Below are 24,262 nucleotides of genomic sequence, written 5' to 3' on the forward strand. Positions count from 1 at the left end.
GGCTCAAGCCACGCCCAGCGCGGCGGACCACGCCCACCTGCGTTTCCTCTCGGCGCGGCAGGGCGGGGCTGTTCCCCGAGGGCGGGAAGGGGCGAGCAGCTAAGGCCGCCCTGCATGCGGAAGTGCTCGGGCGCTGCTCCCTGTTGCGCGCACACACACTCACTCACACACACACACACACACACACACACACACACACACACACACACACACACACACACACACACACACACACACACACACACACACACACACACACACACACACACACACACACACACACGCTCGCGCGCGGAAGTTGTGAAGCCAAATGCCAGCACGAGCTGAACGTCTCTTCGGGCTTCCTGGTCGTTAAGTTGAGAAAGAAGCTGAGGCCGCAGAACGCGCGCGCCCCAACCAGCAAAGCTCAGTCCTCCTCCCTTAGACTCCGGCTTGGGAGTTTCTCCCGTCTTAGATCCCTCTTGTCGCGCCTGCCTTTTGTGTTTTTTTGTTTTTGTTTTTGTTTTTTTCTACCCAAGAGGTTCAAACCTGTTGCTTGATCAGTTTTCACCGACAAGAAACTTTGGTCTTCCTTCCCCTAAGAATCAGCAAAGCAAACTTCTGAGGCTTCTTCTGAATTCTGGCTTGTTGACACCTCATCTGAAAGAACTCTGAAGTCTTTTTATGAGTAATACTGTAGTAAATGCTGTAAGATTTTTCAGAGATCCACTAAAAGATGCTCTGGGTTAATTCTTGTATTTTTTTTCTATTATTCCTGCGCAGTTTTTACTCAATTCAATTGAACAAATATTTTGATTGCCGGTTATATCTCGTGCGGGTGATATGAAGATGGATGACACAGATCCTGTCATCAAAGGGAGATTGGCATATGTAGAGTGTCTCAGCGTGCCTTGAAGCTACTCCAGCAAGAACAAAAGTCCCTTTCTGCTCCTGACCTCTCTTGGGTATCCAGGCACCTCTTCCTTTTCACTTATCCATTTACCACTTTCTTCCAAGGTTCACCTCCATGCTGCCAACAGTGTCAGCCTACCAAAAGCACACACCAGTCCTTTGCTTTTAAATGACTGTAATTTCCTTCTCCAGATTCTCTAATGTCTCATCGCAATAAAGCCACGCTATAACGCTCAGAGAAAGGAAGGTTCCTGAACAAACACTTAAGTGAAATTAAAAGTGTTTTCTGTCATCCTATCATGCTATTTGTAATTCTTCTGTTTTCTGGGGCAAACTTCTGGGAAATCAGACCTGATGGTCATGGAAGGGGAAAAAAAAGAAAAAGGAAAGATATAGGGTGGTGAATGATATGTAAGGGAAGAACATCCTGTCCTTTTCCCCTCCCACCCCCACCCCCCTTCCATGGCCACTTGTGGAAAGGACAGGAAACACATTGTATCTGCTCTGGTTGCAAATAGAGACGGCAAGCTCTCTTCTAGTTACTGAGTGTTTCTGCTTTGTGAATTCATTCTTTGTCATAAAAAAGTTGATCCAGGCCTGGCCCAATTCCCTGTGTCCTAAATTATTTTGGCCTTTGAATGTCCTTTGAAATACAGCCCAGTCCTCTCATTTACAGTTCAAGAAACTAAAGTCCAAAGAAATCCGATTTTCCACAATGACATCTTGAGTGGCAGAACCAAAACTAGCACCCAGATGCTGGGACTGCAGTTCAGTGATCTTTACCAAGGAGACAATAATGCAAAATTGGCATATTTTCATCAGAGAGATGTAAGCAATCTTACAAGTTTGATTGTTAACACTGTGGTTTCTCTAATAGAAGACATGTCAGACTATACCTTTAAATCATGCCTATAATTATGCCTATAAAACAATTAAATTTATAGATAACCTGGGCTGTCACACATATACAAAAGCACTGGTTTTTTTGGTTTTTTTTTTTTGGTTTTTTTGTTTTTTTTTTTTTTTTTTTTTTTTTTGGTGGTACTGGGGTTCCTGGAAGCCCTTCTACCTCCGGGCTACACTTCCAGACCTATTTTTACATTTTTTTTTTTTTTTTTGGAAACAGGGTCTCCTGAGCCAGCGCACCCCGCTGGCTTCGAACCTGTGCGATCCTCCTGTCTCTGCCTCCCAAGCACGGGGATTACAAGCGTGCGCCACCACGCCCGGCCAAAAGCACTGGTTTTTTGGAGTTTGTTTTTGTGGTACCAGGGATGAAACTCAAGGGCATTGTACCTCGGAGCTACACCCCCAGCCCTATATTTTAGTCTTTTCATTTTTTGAAACAGGGTCTCACTGAGTTGTGAAGGGCCTCCCCTAAGTAGCTGAGGCTGTCCACAAACTGTGATACTCTGGTCACCACCTCCCAAATGCTGAGATTACAATCATGCACTACCACGCCCAACTCCAAAAGCACTGTTTTAATTCCAAGTTCAAATTTATTATGCACAATACCTTTTTTGTTTTTCAAGTACTTATTTATACCTAAAATAATGCTGATAAATTATGTCATAAGAATATCATCTGACGTATCAGAATACTGAATAGTTATAGGAAGACTGATGAAGACATTTACTTTTTGCTTTTTTAAAGTACCGCAAAAAATATGATGTGGTAATATTTCTTTTGCAAAACACACACACACACACACACACACACACACACACATACAACAACAACAACAAATGCTGACAAGGATACGGAGAAGTAGGAACTCTTTTTTTTTTTTTTTTTTTTTTTGGTGGTACTGGGGTTCCTGGAAGCCCTTCTACCTCTGGGCTACACTCCCAGACCTATTTTACATTTTTGAAACAGGGTCTCTTACGCCAGCACGGCTGGCTTCGAACCTGCGCGATCCTCCTGTCTCCGCCTCCCAAGCGCGGGGATTACAAGCGTGCGCCACCACGCCCGGCGAGAAGTAGGAACTCTAATATATTGTTGATGGGATTGCAAATTAGTGCAGCCACTTTGGAAAACAATATGGAGGATTCTCAGAAGAACGGGAACAAACCTACCATATGATCCAGCAATACCACTTCTGGGTTTCTACCCAAAAGAATGGAAATCAAACTACCAAACTAATGCATGTATATGTATGTTCATAGCTGCATAATTCACCATTGTCAAACTATGGAACCAGCCAAGATGTCCGTCAACAGATGAAAGGATAACAAAACTACTGAATATGTAGTTTTGCGGTACTGAATATGAAACAGTGGAATTCTACTCAGCCATAAAAAACAAAATTAGCCAGGTGTTGCCAGGCGTGGTGGCCCACGCTTGTAATCCCTGTGCTTGGGAGGCAGAGACAGGAGGATCACGCAGGTTTGAAGCCAGCGTGCTGGCTTAGGAGACCCTGTTTCCAAAAATAAAAAAATAGGTCTGGGAGTGTAGCCCAGGAGGTAGAAGGGCTTCCAGCAACCCCAGTACCACCAAACAAACAAACAAACAAACAAAATTAGCCAGGTGTGGTGGCACACACTTATAATCCCAATACTTGGAAGGCTGAGACAGGAGGTTCACAATTTCGCCACCAGCCTCAACTACTTAGTGAGGCCCTCTACAACTTAGTGAGAACTTGTTTCAAAATAAAGAATAAAAAATAGGGCTGGGGGTATAGCTCAGAGATAGAATACATTGGGTTCCAGCCCCAGTATGGCAAAAAAAAAAAAAAATACATCATTTGCAAAGAAATGGATGGAACTGGAGAACATTATGCTAAGTGAGATTACTCAGTCACAAAAAGTAAAAAATCAGATGTTCTCCCTAATATACAAAACCTATGGAGAAAAGGGTTATAGGAGGAACTCTAGACAAAGAAAAAACCATAGATGAGCAAACCATATTTGCTCATAGATGAACAAATAAGGCAACCTAATTGAAGGGGGTGGGAGGAAAAAGAGGAAAATTCCCTGATGTGCATGATGTACATTCACAAACATATCAAAGTCCATCACTAAGCCAAATGTGTGAAGGAGGGAAGGGGAGGGAATGGTGTGGGAACTGGGGAAGGGCTAATTGAGTGATGTGTGCATGTGTGCCTCTACCATCTTGTATTCCATTAGGATGTATGACTACAATGTACCAATTTAAAAAAAAACAGGCTCTCATAAATAATAGGGGCTCAATAATTATTTTTATTTTCTCTTTCCTTTCCACACACAGAGCAACTGGAAATGTTGATTTCTATATCAGTATAACAAGTTTAAAGTGAAAAAATGAGAAATAAAAGGTTACTTAGATAATAGTAATATTTGCTCCTTTTTGTTTTATATGTATATGTTTTATGGGATCAGTACTATAGTTCTATAAAACAAAAATTTATCTCCTTTCTTTTTGTATTTTTTCTTAAAATGAGTGGTTTCCCCCCTAACTGTTGAAAATGACTCTTTTGGTCTCAATGCCATGCGTGGTGGGGAGTGGGGTTCTGAGGATTGAACCCAGGGACATTCTACCTCCAAGCTACACCTCCAGTCCCAATTTTTTTTTCTTTTTTTTTTTTTGGTGGTACTGGGGTTCCTGGAAGCCCTTCTACCTCCGGGCTACACTCCCAGACCTATTTTTACATTTTTATTTGGAAATAGGGTCTCTTAAGCCAGCACGCGTGGCTGGCTTCGAACCTGCGCGATCCTCCTGTCTCTGCCTCCCAAGCGCGGGGATTACAAGCGTGCGCCACCACGCCCGGCTCCAGTCCCAATTTTTTATTTTTTATTTTGATAAAGGTCTTACTAAGTTGCAGAGAGCAGCACCAAGCCTGCCTCTATAACTTTTCCAAATAAAAAGCTTCAAGTCAAACATGATAGCTCTTTCAGAATTCCAGACAGAGAAAAAGAGATTGCTGCTTAAGTGGAAAGAAGCCTCCCCAAGGATGAAGATAATTTGGAGAAAAGATAATCCATTGTTTATTCATCTTTGCTACAATCTGCCCTCTCCTAATCTCTCTCCCCTCTCCTTTCGCCTACCCTATCCCAAGGGGCCAGTTCCCACATCTGCCCTTTCTCAGACTCCAGCAACTCTTCTTAGATTTGAAATCTGGTAATGGCTAGGTGCCACCACACCCAGCTTATTTTTTATTTTGAAATAGGATCTCACTAAGTTCTGGAGGCCTAAGTGGCTGAGGCTGGCCTCAAACCGGCAATCCTATCTCAGCCTTCTAAGTACTAAGATTACACGTATGTACCACTATGCCCAGCTGTACATTATTTTTCACAAACATGATGAGAAAAAATCTGGAATTTGTGCTAGAAATACAAGAGAAATGAATGAAGTTTAAGGAGTCAGATATATTTTTGTTTTTATTTTAGATTTATTTCTTTCTCTTTTTGGTACAGGGGATTGAACCCAGGGGTATTCTATCACCGAGCTATACTCCAGTCCTATTTTATTTTTTATTCTGAAACAGAATTTTACTAAGTTGCTGAGGCTGGCCTTGAACCTGCAATCCTCCAGTCTTAGTTTTCCAAACACTGGGATTATAGGCATGTGCCACCATGTCTAGCTTTTTTTTTTAGATTTCTTGAAATGGGATTTAACTTATTTTACATTTACCAAATTTCTCTTTTTCTACTTTGCAGGCTCTCAATATGGCACTCTTGTTCAATGTGTGTTAATTATAGTACTTGCAGATGTTCTCTATAATGGAAAATTCAACTATAATCTATGTTATCTTCTTTCCCAGATTTCCTCTCAGCAAGCAGGACATGAAGAAACACGAGGAGGAGGGTAGGAGGGGTTTGAACCAGTTCCTACACAATTTTCAAATGAACTCATAATATGTAACATGGCCAATAAGCTGACTGTATTCAAATTTAGCCAGTAAATATAAATTAACTATAGGGGGGAAGAAATTTTAAATAATAATGGTTCTTAGTATATAAAAACAATCCAATTAATGTTGTACTATTTTGGGAGGAGCACTGGGGATTAAACCCAGAGGCATTCTATTTCTGAGCTATACCTCAGCCCTATTTTGTCTTTTATTTTGAAAGAGGGTCTCCCTAAGTTGCAGAGGTCCTAGCTAAATTGTTGAAGCTAGTCACAAACCTGTGATCCTTCTGTCTCAGCCTCCCAAGTACTGGGATTACAGGTGTGTGCCACCATGCTGGGCTATGTTATGACATTTTTATAGGTATATAACCAGATTTTAAAAATGAAGGAAGACAAAATATTATCTACAAAGAATGGGGTAGAATGAAGCTTTTAAAGAAAAATTCAAGTGCCCTTAGGAAGAAAAGTAGTGTATTTGATATGTTCAAATACTGCTGACAGAAGAACCAGATGAAAGTAATAATTGTTATTTTACAGCTAACATTTATTTACCACTTACTAAAAATGCATTTTGCATGCATAATCCAATCCTTAAAATGTCCCTCTAAACCAGGTGTGGTGGTGCACGCTTGTAATCCCAGAACTTGGGAGGCTGAGACAGGAGGATCACACAGGTTCGAAGCCAGCCTCCACTGGCTTAAGAGACCCTGTTTTTATTTTTTTATTTATTTTATTTTATTTATTTATTTATTTTTTGTGGTACTGGGGTTCCTGGAAGCCCGTCTATCTCCGGACTACACTCCCAGACCTATTTTATTTTTGGAAACAGGGTCTCCTAAACCAGCACGGCTGGCTTCGAACCTGCGCGATCCTCCTGTCTCTGCCTTCCAAGTGCGGGGATTACAAGCGTGTGCCACCACGCCCGGCGAGACCCTGTTTTTAAATAAAAAATATAAAATAGGTCTGGGAGTATAGCCTGGAGGTAGAAGGCCCCTGGGTTCCATCCCCAGTACCACCAAAAAAAAAAAAAAAAAAGTCCCTCTAAGGTAAGTTCTAACATTAACTTCATTGGGCAGGTAAGGATACTACCACATGGCCAAAGGTACACACAGGATACAAGGAGGAGGTGAAGGAGGCAGAGGACACGTTATGTAGGGCCTTAGGATTACATTAAGGACATGGTCTTTATACTAAAATAACCAACTGAAGAATTTTCAGCAAGGTGTCTGAATTGAATACAGAAGGGTCATTTCATTCTCTTTTGTGGACAATATAGGATTCATAGGCATGTCTACACTGTCCCCTAAGGGTCAGGCACTATCTTAACATCCTTTACCAGTATTAACTCATTTAATCCAGAGCTGCTCTAGGAGCTGGCCACTCTTATGGGTCTCATTTTACAGATGTAGAAACCAAGGCAAAAAGAGGACAAGTGACTTGTCTAAAGTTACAAAGATTGTAAGCGATAGAGCCAAATTCCAACCCAGGCAAACTGAGCCTACCTCCTGTCCACTGCGTTATGTTATACAGACACTCTTCAACTTATGAGGTGATTACATCCTGATTAAGCCAACTTAAGTTGAAAATGTAAGTTGAAAATGCCTTCATACAACTAACCTACTGAACTTCACAGCTTAGCAACACAGTATGCTGTAGGGTGTTGGCTGTGCATCCTCGTGACTGCAGACGGATCACATGAGGCTGGCTGGGAGCCATGGCTTGTTGTCACAGACCAGCATGGTGAGTGTCTCATGGCATTTTAATAGCCTGGGAAAACACTGGAATTAAAAATGGAAGTATGGTTCCTACTGAATGTGTATTCCTCTTGCACCTTCATAATGTATAAAAAGTGTAAGTTGAACTCTCATAAACCAAGGACTGCTAAGATCTGTACAGATCTGTGTGGGACTTATACTGCAAATAAGCATGGTGACTTGGATTACAGAGATGACAACCATAATAAAAACGCATGGAAGAATTTGATTAGATATTGAGATCGATGATGAACTAAGTGTAGTGAGGGAGAGAGTGGGGAGTGTCAATTGATATGAAGGCTTATGGTTTAAGCAACAGGATAGTCGAGCTGTTTACTGGGAGATGTAGGTTGAGAAGCAGGTTTTAGGTAACAAGGCAAAGAGTTCCATTTTCATGAACCAAGTCTGAGGAGTCCCTGAGCCAATAAACAGGTAGGTAGTTACGTAAGTAAATCTGATGAGCAGGAGAGGCTAGGGTTCCTGATGTCTTAGGAAGGAATTCCTGCCGATTATGTTCTTTCCTGCCTTACTTCATATCATTTCTTTCCACTGCCTACTGCGGTCGGTATTACTGTATCTGTCTCCAGACAGAATGTAAGCCCCTTATGGCAGATTCTTTGCTTGAATGTTAAGTTCCAAGTGTCTGGCTATATAAATTGTCCAACAAATGAGTAAAAGACAGTTTTAGAGAACCACATCTTAAAAAATTTTGGCAAACAGAAATTTAAGTTCTCCTTATATATTTTGAAATGTCAAGAAATAAACTCTCATAATCCTTTTTTTTAAAAAAAACAGCTTTCTTAGAAAACTCTTATGTTCAATTACAAACCACTTATTTGAAAAATGGACTTGTGAGCCGGGCATGGTGGCACACATTTGTAATCCCAGCATTCGGGAGGCTGAGACCGGAGGATCGGGGTTTGTGGAAAACCTCAACTACTTAGTGAGGCCTTTTGCAACTTAGTGAAACCCTGTTTCAAAAATAAAGAATAAAAAATAGGGCAGGAGGGGTAGCTTGGTGGTAGAATGCCCCTGGGTTCCATCCCCAGTACCACCACCAAAAAAAAAAAAGGATTTGTAGAAGCCGTGCATGGTAGCGCACACTTGTAATCCCAGTACTTGGGAGGCTGAGACAGGAGGATGCAGGTTCATGACCAGCCTCAGCTACTTAGAGAGGTCCTCTGCAACTTAGTGAGACCCTGTTTCAAAATAAAAATAATTAAAAAAATAGGGTTGGGGATGTAGCTCAGAATAAAAGGCCCCTGGGTTCAATCCCGTTACTATGCACACAAAACAAAACAAAAACAAAAACAAAAAGACAGAGACTTGATGCAGGTGGGTGCTCTGGTCTTCTCACTGAAGATAATGATCACATAGCTCCTCTTATACCTCAGTTCCTCTAAGTCCCCTGGCTTAGATGCATACCGTTTTGTCATTGTCCTTTGACATGTGCCCAAAGCTGATCATCCAGCACTCTCCCCTTCCCATGTACACAGAACCCTGGGTGTCACTGTGTGTTTAGAACCATCAAAACTTGTATCTTTGCTAAAAGCAGCCCAAAACTCCATTAAGCTTCACTACCATCTGCTTAATAATTTATAGCTATCTAAAATGCCATTGACAAGCCAGTTGGGGTAGTGCACATTTGTAATTCCTATACTTGGGAGGCTGAGACAGGAGGGTCGCAGGTTGGAGGTCAGTCTTAGCAACTTAAATGTGGCTAAGTGGTTTTCGGAGGTAGAACACCCGTGGTTTTGATCTTTAGTAACACAAACACACACACACACACACACACACACACACACACCCCCCAAAATATAATGTTTAAGTATATCAAAATATCTGTGGCAACTGAAGGATCTCCCACCATGTTGTTGAATTTGGAAAACAATGACCCAGTTTCATTTTCATATCTGTTTACTCCAAAACACATAGCTATAATTCAGCAATTTGTATCTAAATTTAAACCTGTCATATTTTTATTACCCCTGTTAGCAAATCTATCCCAAGGGAATAAACTACATAGTTTAATTTTTAAAAAGCCTAATGCAACATTATTTATTAAAATGTAAAAATTGGAGCTAGGTACTCCCAGTAACTTGATAGATTGAGGTAGGAAGATAGTAAGTTTTGAGGTCTGCCTCAGAAATTTAGCAAGACCCTGTCCCAAAATAAAAAATAAGAAGGGCCATGGGTATAGCTCAATGGTAGAGAGTGCATGCTCTGGGTTCACTTCCCGGTACCACAATCAGTTAATAAATTAAGTGTAAAAACTGGAAAAAAGTAGCCAAGTATAGGAAAATGGCTGTCAATAATGGTACATCGACTGTTAACTAGCCATAAAAAAATGAGGGTAACTAAGCCGAGTGTGGTAGCGCATGCTTGTAATCCCAGTACTTGGGAGGCCGAGACAGGAGGATCGCAGATTCTCAGCCCTCTGCAACTTAGTGAGACCCTATTTCAAAATAAAGAATAAAAATTAGGGAGGAGGTAGAATGCCCCTGGGTTTAATCCCCAGTACAGGGGGGAAAATGATAGTAACTAAATCCATCCCATATTATTAGAGTAATAGTATGGGGAAATGCTTATAAAATAAATGAAGGAAAGCAGGCTACAACATCCACCGTGTAGGAGAGGATCATTATAACTATGGAAAGAAAGAGATTCATATTATCATTCATTTGTTCTGGTTGGTGGACTGTGGAATGTTCCCAACATTTTAATGAATGCAAGTTTTATGATTAGAATTAATTGATTTATTTATATTTGCAGTACTGGGGATGGAACCCAGGGCCATTCTTCCTCTGAGCTACATCCCCAACCCTTTGGCAAGATTAACACCCTTTTTCGTCCAGGCGTGGTGGCTCAGGCTTGTAATCCCAGCACTTGGGAGGCAGAGAGAGGAGGATCACACAGCTTAGAAGCCAGCTTCAGCTATTTAGTGACACTCTCAGCAACTGAGACTCTGTTTCCAAATAAAGTATAAAATATTTCCAAATAAGTATAAAGTATTGCCCAGAGGTAGAAAAGCCCCTGGGTTCTACCCCCAGTACCACACAAAAAAAGGAACACTCTTTTTTGTTTCACAGTTGTAACAAGAGAACCATTTTCCTATATAACCAAAATAAATTGGAAAGAAGGAAGAGATTTAAAGGGTCAATAATGAAATTATAAACTGGGTGTGGTGGTACACACTTGTAATCCCAGTGCTTGGGAGGCTGACATAGGAGGATCACAAGTTCATGGCCAGCCTCAGAAACTTAGTGAGGCCCTCCATAACTTAGTGAGACCCTGTTTCAAAATAAAATAATAAAATAGGACTAGGGGTATAGCTTAGAGGTAGAATGCTCCTGGGTTCAATCCCTAGTATCATAAAATAAATTAAAAAACTAGGACTGAAGGTGTAGCTCAGAGGTAGATATTTTTTAAAAATAGTTAAAAAAGCCAAACAAATACATTTAAATTTCCAAGTATTATTTAACCATAATTGAAAGTAAAGGTTAAGAACAGACAAGTGTAGTTCTATGAGGAAAACAATGCTGGAAGTGAAAAATCTACAAGTTCCGATGATAAACAGAAAATTGTCAATAGAGAAGAGAGACTGTAAACAAATTCTCCTTTAGGAAAAGAAAGAATAGTTGTAGTTGGTCACTTGTAGATACTCTATTTTTATATATTTTCTTGGTGACAGCAAGAAAAACTTAGCTCATGATAATTTTTCTAGATTTGATTAAGACATGAAATTGATATGTAAGTAAAATTCTGTACTCATGAATAATTTCAGAAGATTTAGATATGAGAGAACTAGAAATGGGTTTATAATGACTAAATCAGTCTTTAAAAATAACCCACTTTATGGAAAGTATTAAGGCAAGATTTTTTTTTTTTTTTTTTTTTTTTTTGGTGGTACTGGGGTTCCTGGAAACCCTTCTACCTCCGGGCTACACTCCCAGACCTATTTTTATGCTGTTTTTATTTGGAAACAGGGTCTCTTAAGCCAGCAAGGCTGGCTTCCAACCTGCGTGATCCTCCTGTCTCAGCCTCCCAAGCGCGGGGACTACAAGCACCACCACGCCCGGCTTGAGGCAAGAAATTTATTCATAGCTATACTCTAGCCTTATTTGACACCAACCTAAAAATTCCAATGTGTTAAAAAAAAATGAGCTGGATATCGTGGCACATGTCTATAACCCCAGTACTTGGGAAGCAGGGACAGGAGGATTGCAGGTTGGAGGCCAGCCTCAGCGATTTAGCAAGATCCTCACAGTTTAGTGAGATCCTATTTGAAAATAAAAAGAGATAGGGATATAGCTTGGAGGTAGAATGCCCCTGGGTTCAATCCCCAGTAACTAACACATGAGAGAGAGAGAGAGAGAGAGAGAGAGAGAGAGAGAGAGAGAGAGAGAGAGAGAGAGAGAGAGAGAGAGAGAGAGAGAGAGAGAGAGAGCACGAGCATGCAGGGAAGAAACATTATTAGCACATGATGCAGTCTACTCAGAAGAGGGAAACAATGGGAAAAGCCTGGGAGGTACCAACACAGCAAAACATAGCCAAGGCAGAGATAAAAATGCTGTATAAATAGGTGGGTGAAAGGAGTTACATGTAGACATGCATGTGTACAAAAAATAAGGACACTACAAGACAGCCTGACAGTTTCTTTAAAAGTTAAACTTAGAATTAATGAGGCAGCAAATCCACTCCTGGCATTATAAAACATATGTCCAAGCCCGGCAAGGTGGCACATGCTTATAATCCCAGCATTTGGGAGGGTGAGACCGGAGGATCGCGGTTCACAGACTACCTCAGCTACTATTAGTGAGACCCTGTTTCAAAATAAAGAAGAAAAAATAGGGCTGGAGATGTAGCTTGGAGGTAGAATGCCCCTGGGGTCCATCCCCAGTACCACCACCACCATAACAACATATGTCCACAGAAAATCTTGCACCTAATTATTCAGAACCTCATTCATTGTTCACAACAGGCAAAAGGTGGGAAACCAAATATCCTTCAATTAACAAACAGATAAAATACAGTATTTTATCTACGATGGAATATTATTCAGCTATAAAAAGGAAAGGAATGATATGCTACAACATGAATGAACCTTGAAAATATTACACTTGGTCAAGAACCTAGTCACAAAAGACCACATAGAATATGGCTCCATTTACATGCAATGGCCACCGTAAGAGAATCTATAGACACAGAAAGCAGATTAGCGATAAACTAAAGCTGGGGGAAAATGTGATATCATGAGATGATAGCTAAAGGATATAGGGTTTCTCTTTGGAGTAATGGAAATGTTTAAAATTGACTATGATGATTATTGCACTATCCTATGACTATACTAAAAACCACTAAATTGTATCTATACTTTAAGTGGGTAAATGGTATGATATGTGAATTAATTTTAATTAGTTAATTTTTGTTTTTTTTTTTTTTTGGTGGTACTGGGGTTCCTGGAAGCCCTTCTACCTCCGGGCTACACTCCCAGACCTATTTTTACATTTTTCTTTTTTGGAAACAGGGTCTCCTAAACCAGCGCGCGCGGCTGGCTTCGAACCTGCGCGATCCTCCTGTCTCCGCCTCCCAAGCGCGGGGATTACAAGCGTGCGCCACCACGCCCGGCTTAATTAGTTAATTTTAATTAAAACTTTACCAAGCCAGGTGTGGTGGCGCACGCTTGTAATCCCAGCATTCGGGAGGCTAAGACCGGAGGATCGCGGTTCGCGGACAGCCTCAGCTACTTAGTGAGGCCCTTTGCAACTCAGTGAGACCTGGTTTCAAAATAAAGAATAAAAAATAGGGCAGGGGGTATAGCTCGGAGGTCAAATGCCCCTGGGTTCCATCCCCAAAACCCGAAAAAAAAAAAAAAAAACTTTACCAAAAATAAAAATAAACACAAAAACCAAAGAGAATAACTTTGGAAACTCATGTGTGAAATGAAAAAACAACCTGTAGAAATAAAAGTAAGAAAACAGAGAATGTGCCTTTCTGAGGCACTGAAAAGCTTGTATAAAGAAGAAAGGCATGGATATGTAAGCTGCCAGTTGGCATAGATGAAAGAGTAAGTACCCGGTAGCAGATGATAATTATGTATCTTGAAATGTTCAGAAAAGCCACTTGCTCTTGGTACAGTCTACTGTAGCATATATTCATTTCTTTAATTATCTATTTTGCATAGAAAAATTCCCATCGCATGAGAGACTGGCATAACTATAATTATGACTAATTCACTTTTTTATGCCCTGAGGACTTAGCTTGATGCCTTATACACAGTAGGCATTCAATAAATATTTAATGAATGAAGCCATCATAGTCAGAACCTGAGGCTCTGTAATTACAAAACACAACTTGGGCCAAATTTCAGCCTTAAAAAAAAAAAGTAGAACATTTTACCACACTTGCAACATTTTAATGGACCTCAAATGAGAATTTTAATTCAGTTAACAACTAAAATACACACAAGCATAATTTAGGAATTTAATATGAAATTGGAAACATACATCAGAAAGGGATATTTTGGGGAATGCTTAGAAAATGTGATTTTATTCATAGTATATACACAATGAAAGAACAACTTTCTATTATTTTGATCTGTTCAAAATTTAAAATCATTTTATTTTCAAGTGAATTTTTCAGGAAAATTGCTAAATTTTGACCTATTTTCCCCCTGATAATATCCACAGGCTGCCCAACTACATGATACAAGTATGTTCTTAGCATTTAAAAGACTACATCTCAGTGTTGAAAAAATAAATAAATTAGGGCCTGGGTGTGTAGAACAGTGGTAGAATGCATGCTTAGCATGTGCAAGGTCCTGGGTTCAATCCCCAGCAGCCAAAAATCCAAAACAAAAACAACTAAAAATTAGTTAATAAAAGAGAAACGTTATTAAGAGAAAAATAAAAACATATTCACCACATGATTAAAAAATCGCTTCTTGAAAATCAGTAAGTGGTGTGAACATTATTTCCTTAACCTATTTGGAAACATTATAATCCCAATATACAAATAAAACAGAACCCATAGTCTAGAACGATATATTGGCTATCACTAATTAGGTGAAATATAAATAAAAATGAATGCAAGAACACACTAAAAAAAACTTGTTTTCAGCTTAATTGTTGGTGCAGAATGTGTGGCAGGGGCTGGCTGCCTGGCAGCTGCTTTAGCCTGGCTTGCTTGGCTTGCTCGAACAGCAGTTTCTAGACGGACTTTCAACTCAGGAGCAGCACCCATCACTGTCTTGAAAGCGTGTGGATACAGAGGTCCAATGTGCATTAAATTCTGCAGCGCAAACTCATGAAGGTCTTTGGAAGCAGAACTTGCTGAGGCAAAAGAATTTTCATCCAGCAGGTATGAGATCAAAGTGGGAACTAAAAGAGCAAGTAACTGGACTCCTGTCAACAACAAAGACGACAACAAACATAGGTCTGACTTCAGAGTGCACGCTGTTTGATAATTTTAACAGTAAGAATATACTTATACATTATTTGAGTAATTATAATTTAATAGAAAATTAGGCTCCAGCAACATCCCTGAAATCAGCGATCCTTTTTCAAATAAGAATTAAAGGCATACAATAACCAAAGTACTGTAATTTCACTTCTCCAATCACTATTATGAGATGTATCAAGAATAAGCACCATCATGTGGTGTTTTGTTTTCATTTTTTTTGTGTGTGTGTGTGTGTGGTACTGGGATTCCTGGAAGCCCTTTTACCTCCGGGCTACACTCCCAGACCTATTTTATACTTTTTTATTTTTGGAAACAGGGTCTCTTAAGCCAGTGCGGCTGGCTTTGAACCAACATGATCCTCCTGTCTCCGCCTCCCAAGCGCGGGGATTACAAGTGTGCGCCACCACGCCCGGCTGTTTTCATTTTTAATGGGCTGTTTTGCCCAGATTACAAATGTTTTGTACTATAGCAAGACTTAAAGGCAGAATAAGCAGTTGGTTTAAAGGTAGAGTTGAGGGATGTAGCATGATCCACACCCTGGGTTCAACCCCCAGGAACACACACACACACACACACACACACACACACACACACACACCCCATCCCCTCTAAAGGTAAATGAGTCCCATTTAGGAATACATTCATTAGGAGGGCACTATCAAATGAATGAATAAATATAAACATACAAATTTGATGGCAACATTTTTAGACTTACCTTTACATTTTATGTCATATTAACTTGATGGCAACATTTTTAGAATTATCTTTATAGTTTTATGATTCCAAGACAATAAAATTTTGAGTTTTTAAATTTGTTTTAGCTGAATTTGGTGGCACACACACTTAATCCCAGTACTTGGGAGACTGAGACAGAAGGATCACAGGTTCGTGACCAGCCTCAGTTACATAGTGGGATCCTCTGCAACTTAGTGAGACCTGTTTCAAAATAAAGAATAATAAAATAGGGCTGGGGGTGTAGCTTAGAGGTAGAATGTCCTTGGGTTCCATCCCTGGTATCTCAAAAAAAAAATTTATTTTTGTTTTATCACTCATCTTTTTTCATCTCATTTGTAAATGTTACTTCTTCTCTTGAAAAAGTTTCACAAGCAGAGATTTTTTTAAAAAAAGCTGATGTCGGCCAGGTGTGGTGGCGCAGGCTTGTAATCCCCGTGCTTGGGAGGCGGAGACAGGAGGATCGTGCTGGCTCGAAGTCAGCCTCGCTGGCTTAAGATACCCTGTTTCCAAAAAAATATATAAAAAATAGGTCTGGGAGGTAGCCCAGAGGTAGAAAGGTTTCCAGGAACCCCAGTACCACAAAAAAAAAAAAAAAAAAAAAAAAAAAAAAAAGCTGTTATGGAACTAGGGATGTAGCTCAGTGGTAGAACATGTGCTTATTAGCATGCACAAGGCATTGGGTTTAACTCCCAGCAGGGAAGGAAGGAAGGAAGTGAGGGTGGCAGAAATGCAAGCAGGCATCACAATAGCTCCCCTATAAAGTAATAAGCTGGGTACAGTGGTGCACACCTGTTATCTCAGTACTTGGGAGGCTGAGACAGGAGGATCCCAGGTATAAGACCAGCCTCAGCAACTTAGTGAGACCCTGTTTCAAAGTAAAAAATAAAATGAGGCTGGGGGTATAGCTCAGAGGTAGAGTGTCCCTGGAGTCAATTTCCAGTACCACATACAAAATGAACAATCTAGAAATGTGATAGTAGAAGAGGAGAACAGAGATGAAGGTGAAAGGAGAACTGAACATATTTGGTGATTAGCTGATTATGGGGAGCGAGAGAAAAAGGTAAATATTATTGTATTACATGGAAGCAGTGTCAAAACTGGGAAAGTCAGAAAGGCCAGGCTTAGAGAAATTGATAATTTTAGTTGAAATTAGCAATAAGTGTGTGTGTGTGTGTGTGTGTGTGTGTGTGTGTGTGTGTGTGTGATACTGGAGATTGAACCCAGGAGCATTCTACCTCTGAGCTACAGTACCCCAGCACTAGTTTTTTATTGTTATTTGGAAATAGGGTTTCACCAAGTTGTAAAGGGCCTCATTAAGTAGGTGAGGCTGGCCATGAGTCTGCAATCTTCCTATCTCAGCCTCCCAAGAAGTAGGATTACAAGCGTGTGCCACCGCACTTGGCTTAGTAATAAATTAATGTACAAGTTATTTGAGCAAATAATTTTTGTGTATGGGTGTGTGGTACTGGAGATTGAATCCAGAAACATTTATCTCTGAGCTACATCCCCTAGTTTTTATTCTTTATTTTAAATAAGGTCTAAGTTGTGGAGTGCCTCACTAAGTTGCTGAGGCTAGAAGGGAACCTGTGATCCTCCTGTCTCGGCCTCCCAAGTCCTGGGATTACAAACCTGTGCCACTACACCCACTAGAGCAGAAAATTTATGACTCGTACAATGGCCTATGTTAGAGAAATCAATATAAATTTCTTTGTATCTTTATTCTACTAACTATAAACTACATAAAGATGTGGATTAAATCTTATTCATTTTGTAATGATGACACTTATTTTATTGCCTTTTAGTATTTAAACTAGTTTTGAGTTGGTCAACTTCGGGATCAATTCTTGAACATGTGCCAAATTAAGAATTAGACTTAGCATGAGGACAGGTAGGAAGAGAATCATGAAAATTGGAAATGGCTTAATGTTCATTCATAATAAACTATTTAAAAATTTAGATAGCCTTAGCATCTTAGCTAGGTGCTGTTTCAAAATAAGAAATAAAAAGGGCTGAGGTTATTACTCGGAGATAGAACACTCCTGGGTTTAATCCTCAGTACCATAAAAATAAAAGTAGTCTTCCTAAAACAAAAATAGCATTTTAAAAGACAAATGTATTTTGATGAAATCAAGATTTAAGCTTTAAAAAATAAAGAAAAATATATATTAAGATGTATAATAAGACTGGATAAGTGAATATGTTTCAATTTTTCACTACATAAAATATGTTGAGGTATTTTAACAATGATGTTTGATATTCATTCTTATCTGGTTATATTTGCTATAAAGTTTTTATATCTCTATTATAAAGAGTAGAATGTGCTATTTTTAAAATTTTCTGAACCTCTATATTTTTCATAGTTCTTAGGAGGATACATTCCTAGAAAATTAAAATATCAGTGTACTGAAAATGCCATCAGTAATTCATTGTGACTTCTTGCTCATATATAAATCAATTTAATACATTATGTTTGTAACTTGAGGCAAATACATTATGCTTTCAGACAGTTAATTGTTCCTTAAATGCACTGTTGCAAAGGCCCGTGCATCAAATAAGACTTGTATATAATACAGAACTTAATTTTTTTTTTTTTTTGCAGTTCTGGGATTGGAACACAAGGGCGTTCAACCTCTGAGCTATACCCCCTGCCCTACTGTTTATTCTTTATTTTGAAACAGGATCTCACTAAGTTGTGGAGGGTCTCACTAAGTAGCTGAGGCTGTCCACAAACCATGATTCTACTGTCTCAGCCTCTCAAGTACTGGGATTACAAGGGTGCACCACCACGCCCAGCTCCAGAACTTCATTTTGGACTAGTGCCTTTTCATAAGAAAATACTTACTGTTCTGTTCTTCACCAAGAGCAACCAATGTTTCAAGAACTTTAATTCCTTCTTGAACAGCTAAAAGCTCTGTGTTACTGGCTGGTCTGTTTCTTTCAACAGCTTTTAGCTTTTCAACCACTATTGGAGCTAATGAATGGATATAGGGTGTTGAAAGAGCACGATTGGAATGCTGGAAGACGGAGAGGAGAAGCTGGTAACATTTGGCTTGAACCTATAAAAGAAGATCATTTGACCAATTAACATGAATTATAGTTCTTATTTGTTCTACAATAACATTTCATCTTAATATATTCTGAAAAGAAGTGATATAGCATAATGAAATGGAAATGACTTTTTCCACTTAGAGAAATAGAGAAGGATAATAGAACTTTTAATAAGCTAACCAAACAAAACTGAAGAGAAATTAATAAAAAATTCCTTATATGTCAATTCCCAAGTGCCCATGCTTATTATAATTCATATATTTCTATAGTGTGGAAGAGCTAGAAACCAGGAATTTCAATCTGTTTTTAATTCTTCCTTTAATGTAAATTCTCTCCCATTTTAACCTAATATAAAAAGGCTAATGTAGGAAAGATTTAAAACAAAACTATAAAAATAAGCTGGGTGTGGTGGTGCACGCTTGTAATCCCAGTACTCAGGAGGCTGACAGAGGAGATCTCAGGTTCACGGCCAGCCTCAGCTACTTAGTGAGGCCTTCTGAAACTTAGTGAGACCCTGTTTCAAACTAAAGAATCAAAAAATAGGGCTGAGGATGTAGCTTGAAGGTAGAAGGCCCCAGGGTCCCATCCCCAGTACTGTAAAAACAAACCAACAGCCGAACTTGGTGGCACACACTTGTAATCCCAGCATTTGGGAGACTGAGACAGGAGGATTGCAATTGAAGGACAGTCGACAGTCTCAGCTCCTCCTTAGTGAAGTCCTTTGCAACTTAGTGAGAACCTGTTTCAAAATAAAGAATAAAAAATAGGGCTAGGGGTGTAGCTTGGAGGCAGAATGCCCCTGGGTTCCATCCCCAGTACTGAAAAAACCCCACAAACAAACAAACACTATAAAAATATAGTAGTTAGATATCTCAAACCCATTTGATTCTCTTGAAATAATTGCTTATACCAATTTAAATTTTCCAAGCTAGAAGGTAATGTCTTACTGGCTCTGTGTCAGATTAGAGAAATTCTATATTAATAGCTGGTTTTTTTTTTTTTTTTTTTTTTTTTTTTTTAGTGGTACTGGGGTTCCTGGAAGCCCTTCTACCTCCGGGCTACACTCCCAGACCTATTTTATATTTTTGAAACAGGGTCTCTTACGCCAGCGCGGCTGCCTTCGAACCTGCGTGATCCTCCTGTCTCCGCCTCCCAAGCGGGAGGATTACAAGCGTGTGCCACCACGCCCGGCGTGCTGTTTGTTTTTTTTTTTAAGAAGGAAGTAAGAAAAGCTCAACATATTTGGAACAAATAATGGAATAAATTTGTTTCAGTGTTTTGGTAGAATACAAATTGTCAAACTCTGCTGGCATCAAAAGTACTTGAGAAATATTTTAAATATATAGATCCCTCAGCCTCAAATTTGTACTCTCAGGAAGCTGGTGGTTGAGCCCAGGGATGGACCTACACTGCTTGTTTACTGTATTTTGCTAATGTGCAGTGGGTTTTAGAATCACAAAGTTAGATTTTGACACTGTAGAGTAATAAGGCACGTTTTCTAAACAAACTAGAGTTTCTAATAGGTTCATTAAAATATGTAATAATGTAAATGTATCCTTTACTGTACTGTAGATCATTTAAATAAATCTTGAAAAAATCATAGATTCATGTAAACTCTCTACCAATATAGTGTCCATCAAATACTTTAGATATTGGAAAGTTTTTGCATATGTAAAAAACACTCACCCCTCCCTCTCTCCCTCCCTCCCTTCCTTCCTCTGCAGGTGGAACCCAGGGGCATTCTACCTCCAGGCTACACCCCTATCTCTATTTTGCTCTTTTTATTTTGAACCAGGGTTTCAATGCGTTGCAGAGGTGGGCAGGGAACCTGCGATCCTTCTATCTTAATGCTTGATCCCAGTGCTGTTTCTCAGTTTTTCCATATAAAAGTCATATAGCAAATGATATTTTCATTATAGGTATCCCACATTTGAAGCCATACTACCAATAGTTAAGTTTTCACTATAGGTAACACATTTGACCAAATCAGACATTTCCTAATAAAGTGGAATGTTTGCTTAAATGTAACTTACCCAGGGGTCACATGAATTTAATGCATTTTTAAATCGGCTCATGCAGCCACTCTGCAGTGACTGGACGCCTATGATCTCACTACTAGCAGACCACAGGAAGAGTGCGATCGCTGTGAGCATGCTGACTTCATCAGACACAGGCACAGAGTCTTCTGGAATGAAGAATGAAAGCAACGCGTTGTATCTAAAGCTCTTTTTGGAATTTCAATCTTGAACAACTCTCCCTCTCCCTCCAACATTTAAAACCAGTGTGTGTCTGAATCTCAAAAAATCATAGATTAGAAAGTTATTTTGAAACAATAATAATAATGATAAACAGTTCAGGCAAAATAGGTTCTAAAACCACTGTGTGAATTTTTTTTTTCTGGTGGTACTAGTGATGGGACCCTTCTACCTCCAGGCTCCACTCCCAGACCTATTTCTTTATATTTTATTTGAAAACAGGGTCTCTCAAGCCAGCGAGGCTGGCTTTGAACCTGCGCGATCCTCTTGTCTCTGCCTTCCAAGTGTGGGGATTACAAGCGTGCGCCACCATGCCCGGCATGTGTGAAGTTTTGATTGGGATCAAACAACTAAGATAGTCTCAAAAGTATCTCCTACAAATTATTTGTTTGTTTGTTTTATATTTGCGGTGCCGGGGACGGAAACCAGGAGCATTCTACCTCCATGTTATACTCCGAGCCCTATTTTTATTCTTTGTTTTGAAACAGATCCTCACTAAGTAGCTGAGGCTGGCCACGAATCTACGATCCTCCTGTCTCAGCCTCCCAAGTACTGGGATTACAAGTGTGAGCCACCACACCTGGCTCCCACTTTACTTCTTATTTTGAAATAGGGTCTCACTAAGTTGCTGAGGCTGACCTCAAATCTGTTATCATCCTGTAGAGGCACGTGCCATCACACCTGGCTGATCTCAGTTCTTATTCAAAATCTTAGGATTTCCAGGATGGAAATTCTCTATTTTAATAGTTTTCATGTTAAACAAGAGACTTGTTTACCAATGCTATATACAATAAAAATATCCCCATGGTCTCGATCCCGACTTTAAAACTATACCTGCTGAGAACTGAGTTTTAGAAAGAATATGTTAAGTAAGTTAATTTTATTACCAGACCTTAAATTTACTTTGCATGAATGACCAGCTTAGGTAGAATGCCCCTGAGCTCAATCCCCAGTACTGCAAAAAAAAAAAAAAAAAAAAAAAGAAGAAAAAAACAGAAAAAAAACCCCTGACAATTTAAAATAGTATTGATTTTAGATATCCCTATCTCCAATAAAAATTAAAGCAATCTTCATATTTTAAATTCTTCTTTCTTTCTTTCTTTCTTTCTTTCTTTCTTTCTTTCTTTCTTTCTTTCTTTCCTTCTTTTTTAGTACTAGAGATGGAACTCAAGGACATTCTACCTCCGAGCTACACCCCAGCCTTATTTTTTATTCTTTATTTTCAAAGAGGGTCTCAATGAGTTGCAAAGAGCCTAAGTAGCAGAGGCTGTCTGCAAACCGTGATGCTCCTGTCTCAGCCTCCCAAGTACTGGGATTACAAGTGTGCACCACTACGCCCAGCTTAACTATTTCTTTTTACTGCTATTCCTATTTATCCATCTATCAATCTACATTTACCTACATATATAAGTGTAGCATTTAATGTTTCTTCAGTTTGCTAAAGTCTATATTTAAAAAGTTAATTTTTCTTATTTTTATACTCTTACTGGTGCATTGTAATTATTCGCCACAGGAGGATTCAAAGTGATAGAAACATACATGTACACATCACTTCCATAGAGATCAATATGGAGGTTCCTCAAAAGATTAGGAATGGAAACACCATATGACCCACTACATCCCTCCTTAGTATCTTTCCAAAACAAAGGCAGAGTTTGTGAAACAGGCATACCCATGTTCACTGCAGCAAAACATTAACTTTTTTTTTTTGGTGGTGGTACTGGGGTTCCTGTAAACACTTCTACTTCTAGGCTACACTACCAGACCTGTTTTTTTTTTTTTTTGTTTTTGTTTTTTTTTTTTTTTTTTTAATTTGGAAACAAGGTCTCTTAAGCCAGGGAGGCTGGCTTTTAACCTGCGAGATCCTCCTGTCTCTGCCTCCCAAGTGGGGGGGGGGGCGGGATTACAAGCGGGCACCACCACGACCGGCTAAACATCTTGTGTGTAGGGTGGAGGATAAGTAGTGGGAATTGAACTTAGAGGCCTTAGAGGCATTCTATCTCCAAGCTACATCTCTATTTCGTGTGTGTGTGTGTGTGTGTGTGTGTGTGTGTGTGTGTGTTGTGTACTAGGGATGGAACCAAGGGGCTTTCTACCTCTGGGATATACTCCCAGACCTATTTTATATTTTATTTGGAAACAGGGTCTCACTAAATTGCTGAGAGCCTCACTAAGTAGCTGAGGCTGGCTTCGAACCTGTGCGATCCTCCTGTCTCAGCCTCACAAGTGCAGGGATTAAAAACGTGCACCACCACGCCTGGCACCCCAGTTCTTTTTTTAAAATCTGATTTTCAGTTTAAAAACACAGGCTCACTAGGTTGCTGAAGCTTGTCTCCAACCTCTGATCCTCCTGTCTCAGCCTCTCAAGTATTGGGGTTACAGCAGGTATCACCATACCTAGCTAAAATATTAACTCTTTTTTTTTTTTTTTTTTTGGCGGTACTGGGGTTCCTGGAAATCCTTCTACCTCTGGGCTATACTCCCAGACCTATTTTTATATTTTTATTTGGAAACAGGGTCTCTTAAGTCAGCGAGGCTGGCTTTGAACCTGCGGGATCCTCCTGTCTCCGCCTCCCAAGTGCGGGGATTACAAGTGTGCGCCACCACACCTGGCCAAATATTAACACTTGATGAAGCTAAAATAGTTTTAGTGGCCAGGCATGGTGGCGCATGCTTATAACCCCAGCATTTGGGAGGCTGAGACAGGAGGACAGGAGGTTCGAGAACAGCCTCAGCTATTTAGTGAGGCCCTTTGCAACTCAGTGAGACCCTGTTTCAAAATAAAGAATAAAAATTAGGGCTACGGTGTAGCTCAGAGGTAGAATGACCCTGGGTTCAATCTCCAGTATTGAAAAAAAAAAAAAGAAAAAAAAAGAAAAAAAGTTTTAGTAACATTAACACAACTCAAGTTTTTTCTCTTATACAGAATATGTGTGTGTGTGTGTGTGTTATATGTGTGTCTCCATGTTACTGGGGATTGAATTTGGGAGTATTCTACCTCTGAGCTATATCCTCAGCCCATCTTATTTTTTATTTTGAAAATGGGTTTCATTAGAGCCGGGTGTGGTGGTGCACGCTTGTAATAACATCATTTGGGAGGCTGAGACTGGAGGATTGTGGTTCACGGACAGCCTCAGCTACTTAGTGAGGCCCTCCTCAACTTAGTGAGACCCTGTTCCAAAATAAAGAATAAAAAAACAGGGCAGGAGGTGTAGCTCGGAGGTCAAATGCCCCTGGGTTCCATCCCCAGACTCACTCAAAAAAAAGGGTCTCATTAAGTTACTGTGCACTGGC

At 39.7% G+C, this 24,262-nt stretch overlaps 1 protein-coding gene across 1 annotated transcript in view; it reads right to left on the reverse strand.

The window, feature by feature from the left end:
• Nucleotides 1–14,567: 14,567 nt before the first annotated feature.
• The window catches only part of HEATR5B (HEAT repeat containing 5B), a gene marked incomplete at both ends in the record, with an annotated part of 101,753 nt that continues 92,058 nt past the window's right edge, over nucleotides 14,568–24,262 (reverse strand). The window contains 3 exons of the mRNA XM_080711065.1: nucleotides 14,568–14,872; nucleotides 18,508–18,721; nucleotides 20,747–20,898. Coding sequence (XP_080567191.1) covers nucleotides 14,568–14,872; nucleotides 18,508–18,721; nucleotides 20,747–20,898 — 671 coding nt within the window. The remainder of the gene's footprint in view (nucleotides 14,873–18,507; nucleotides 18,722–20,746; nucleotides 20,899–24,262) is intronic.

The sequence above is a fragment of the Muscardinus avellanarius genome (genome assembly GCF_963383645.1).
Source record: "Muscardinus avellanarius genome assembly, chromosome: 15".
Lineage (NCBI taxonomy): Eukaryota > Metazoa > Chordata > Mammalia > Rodentia > Gliridae > Muscardinus > Muscardinus avellanarius.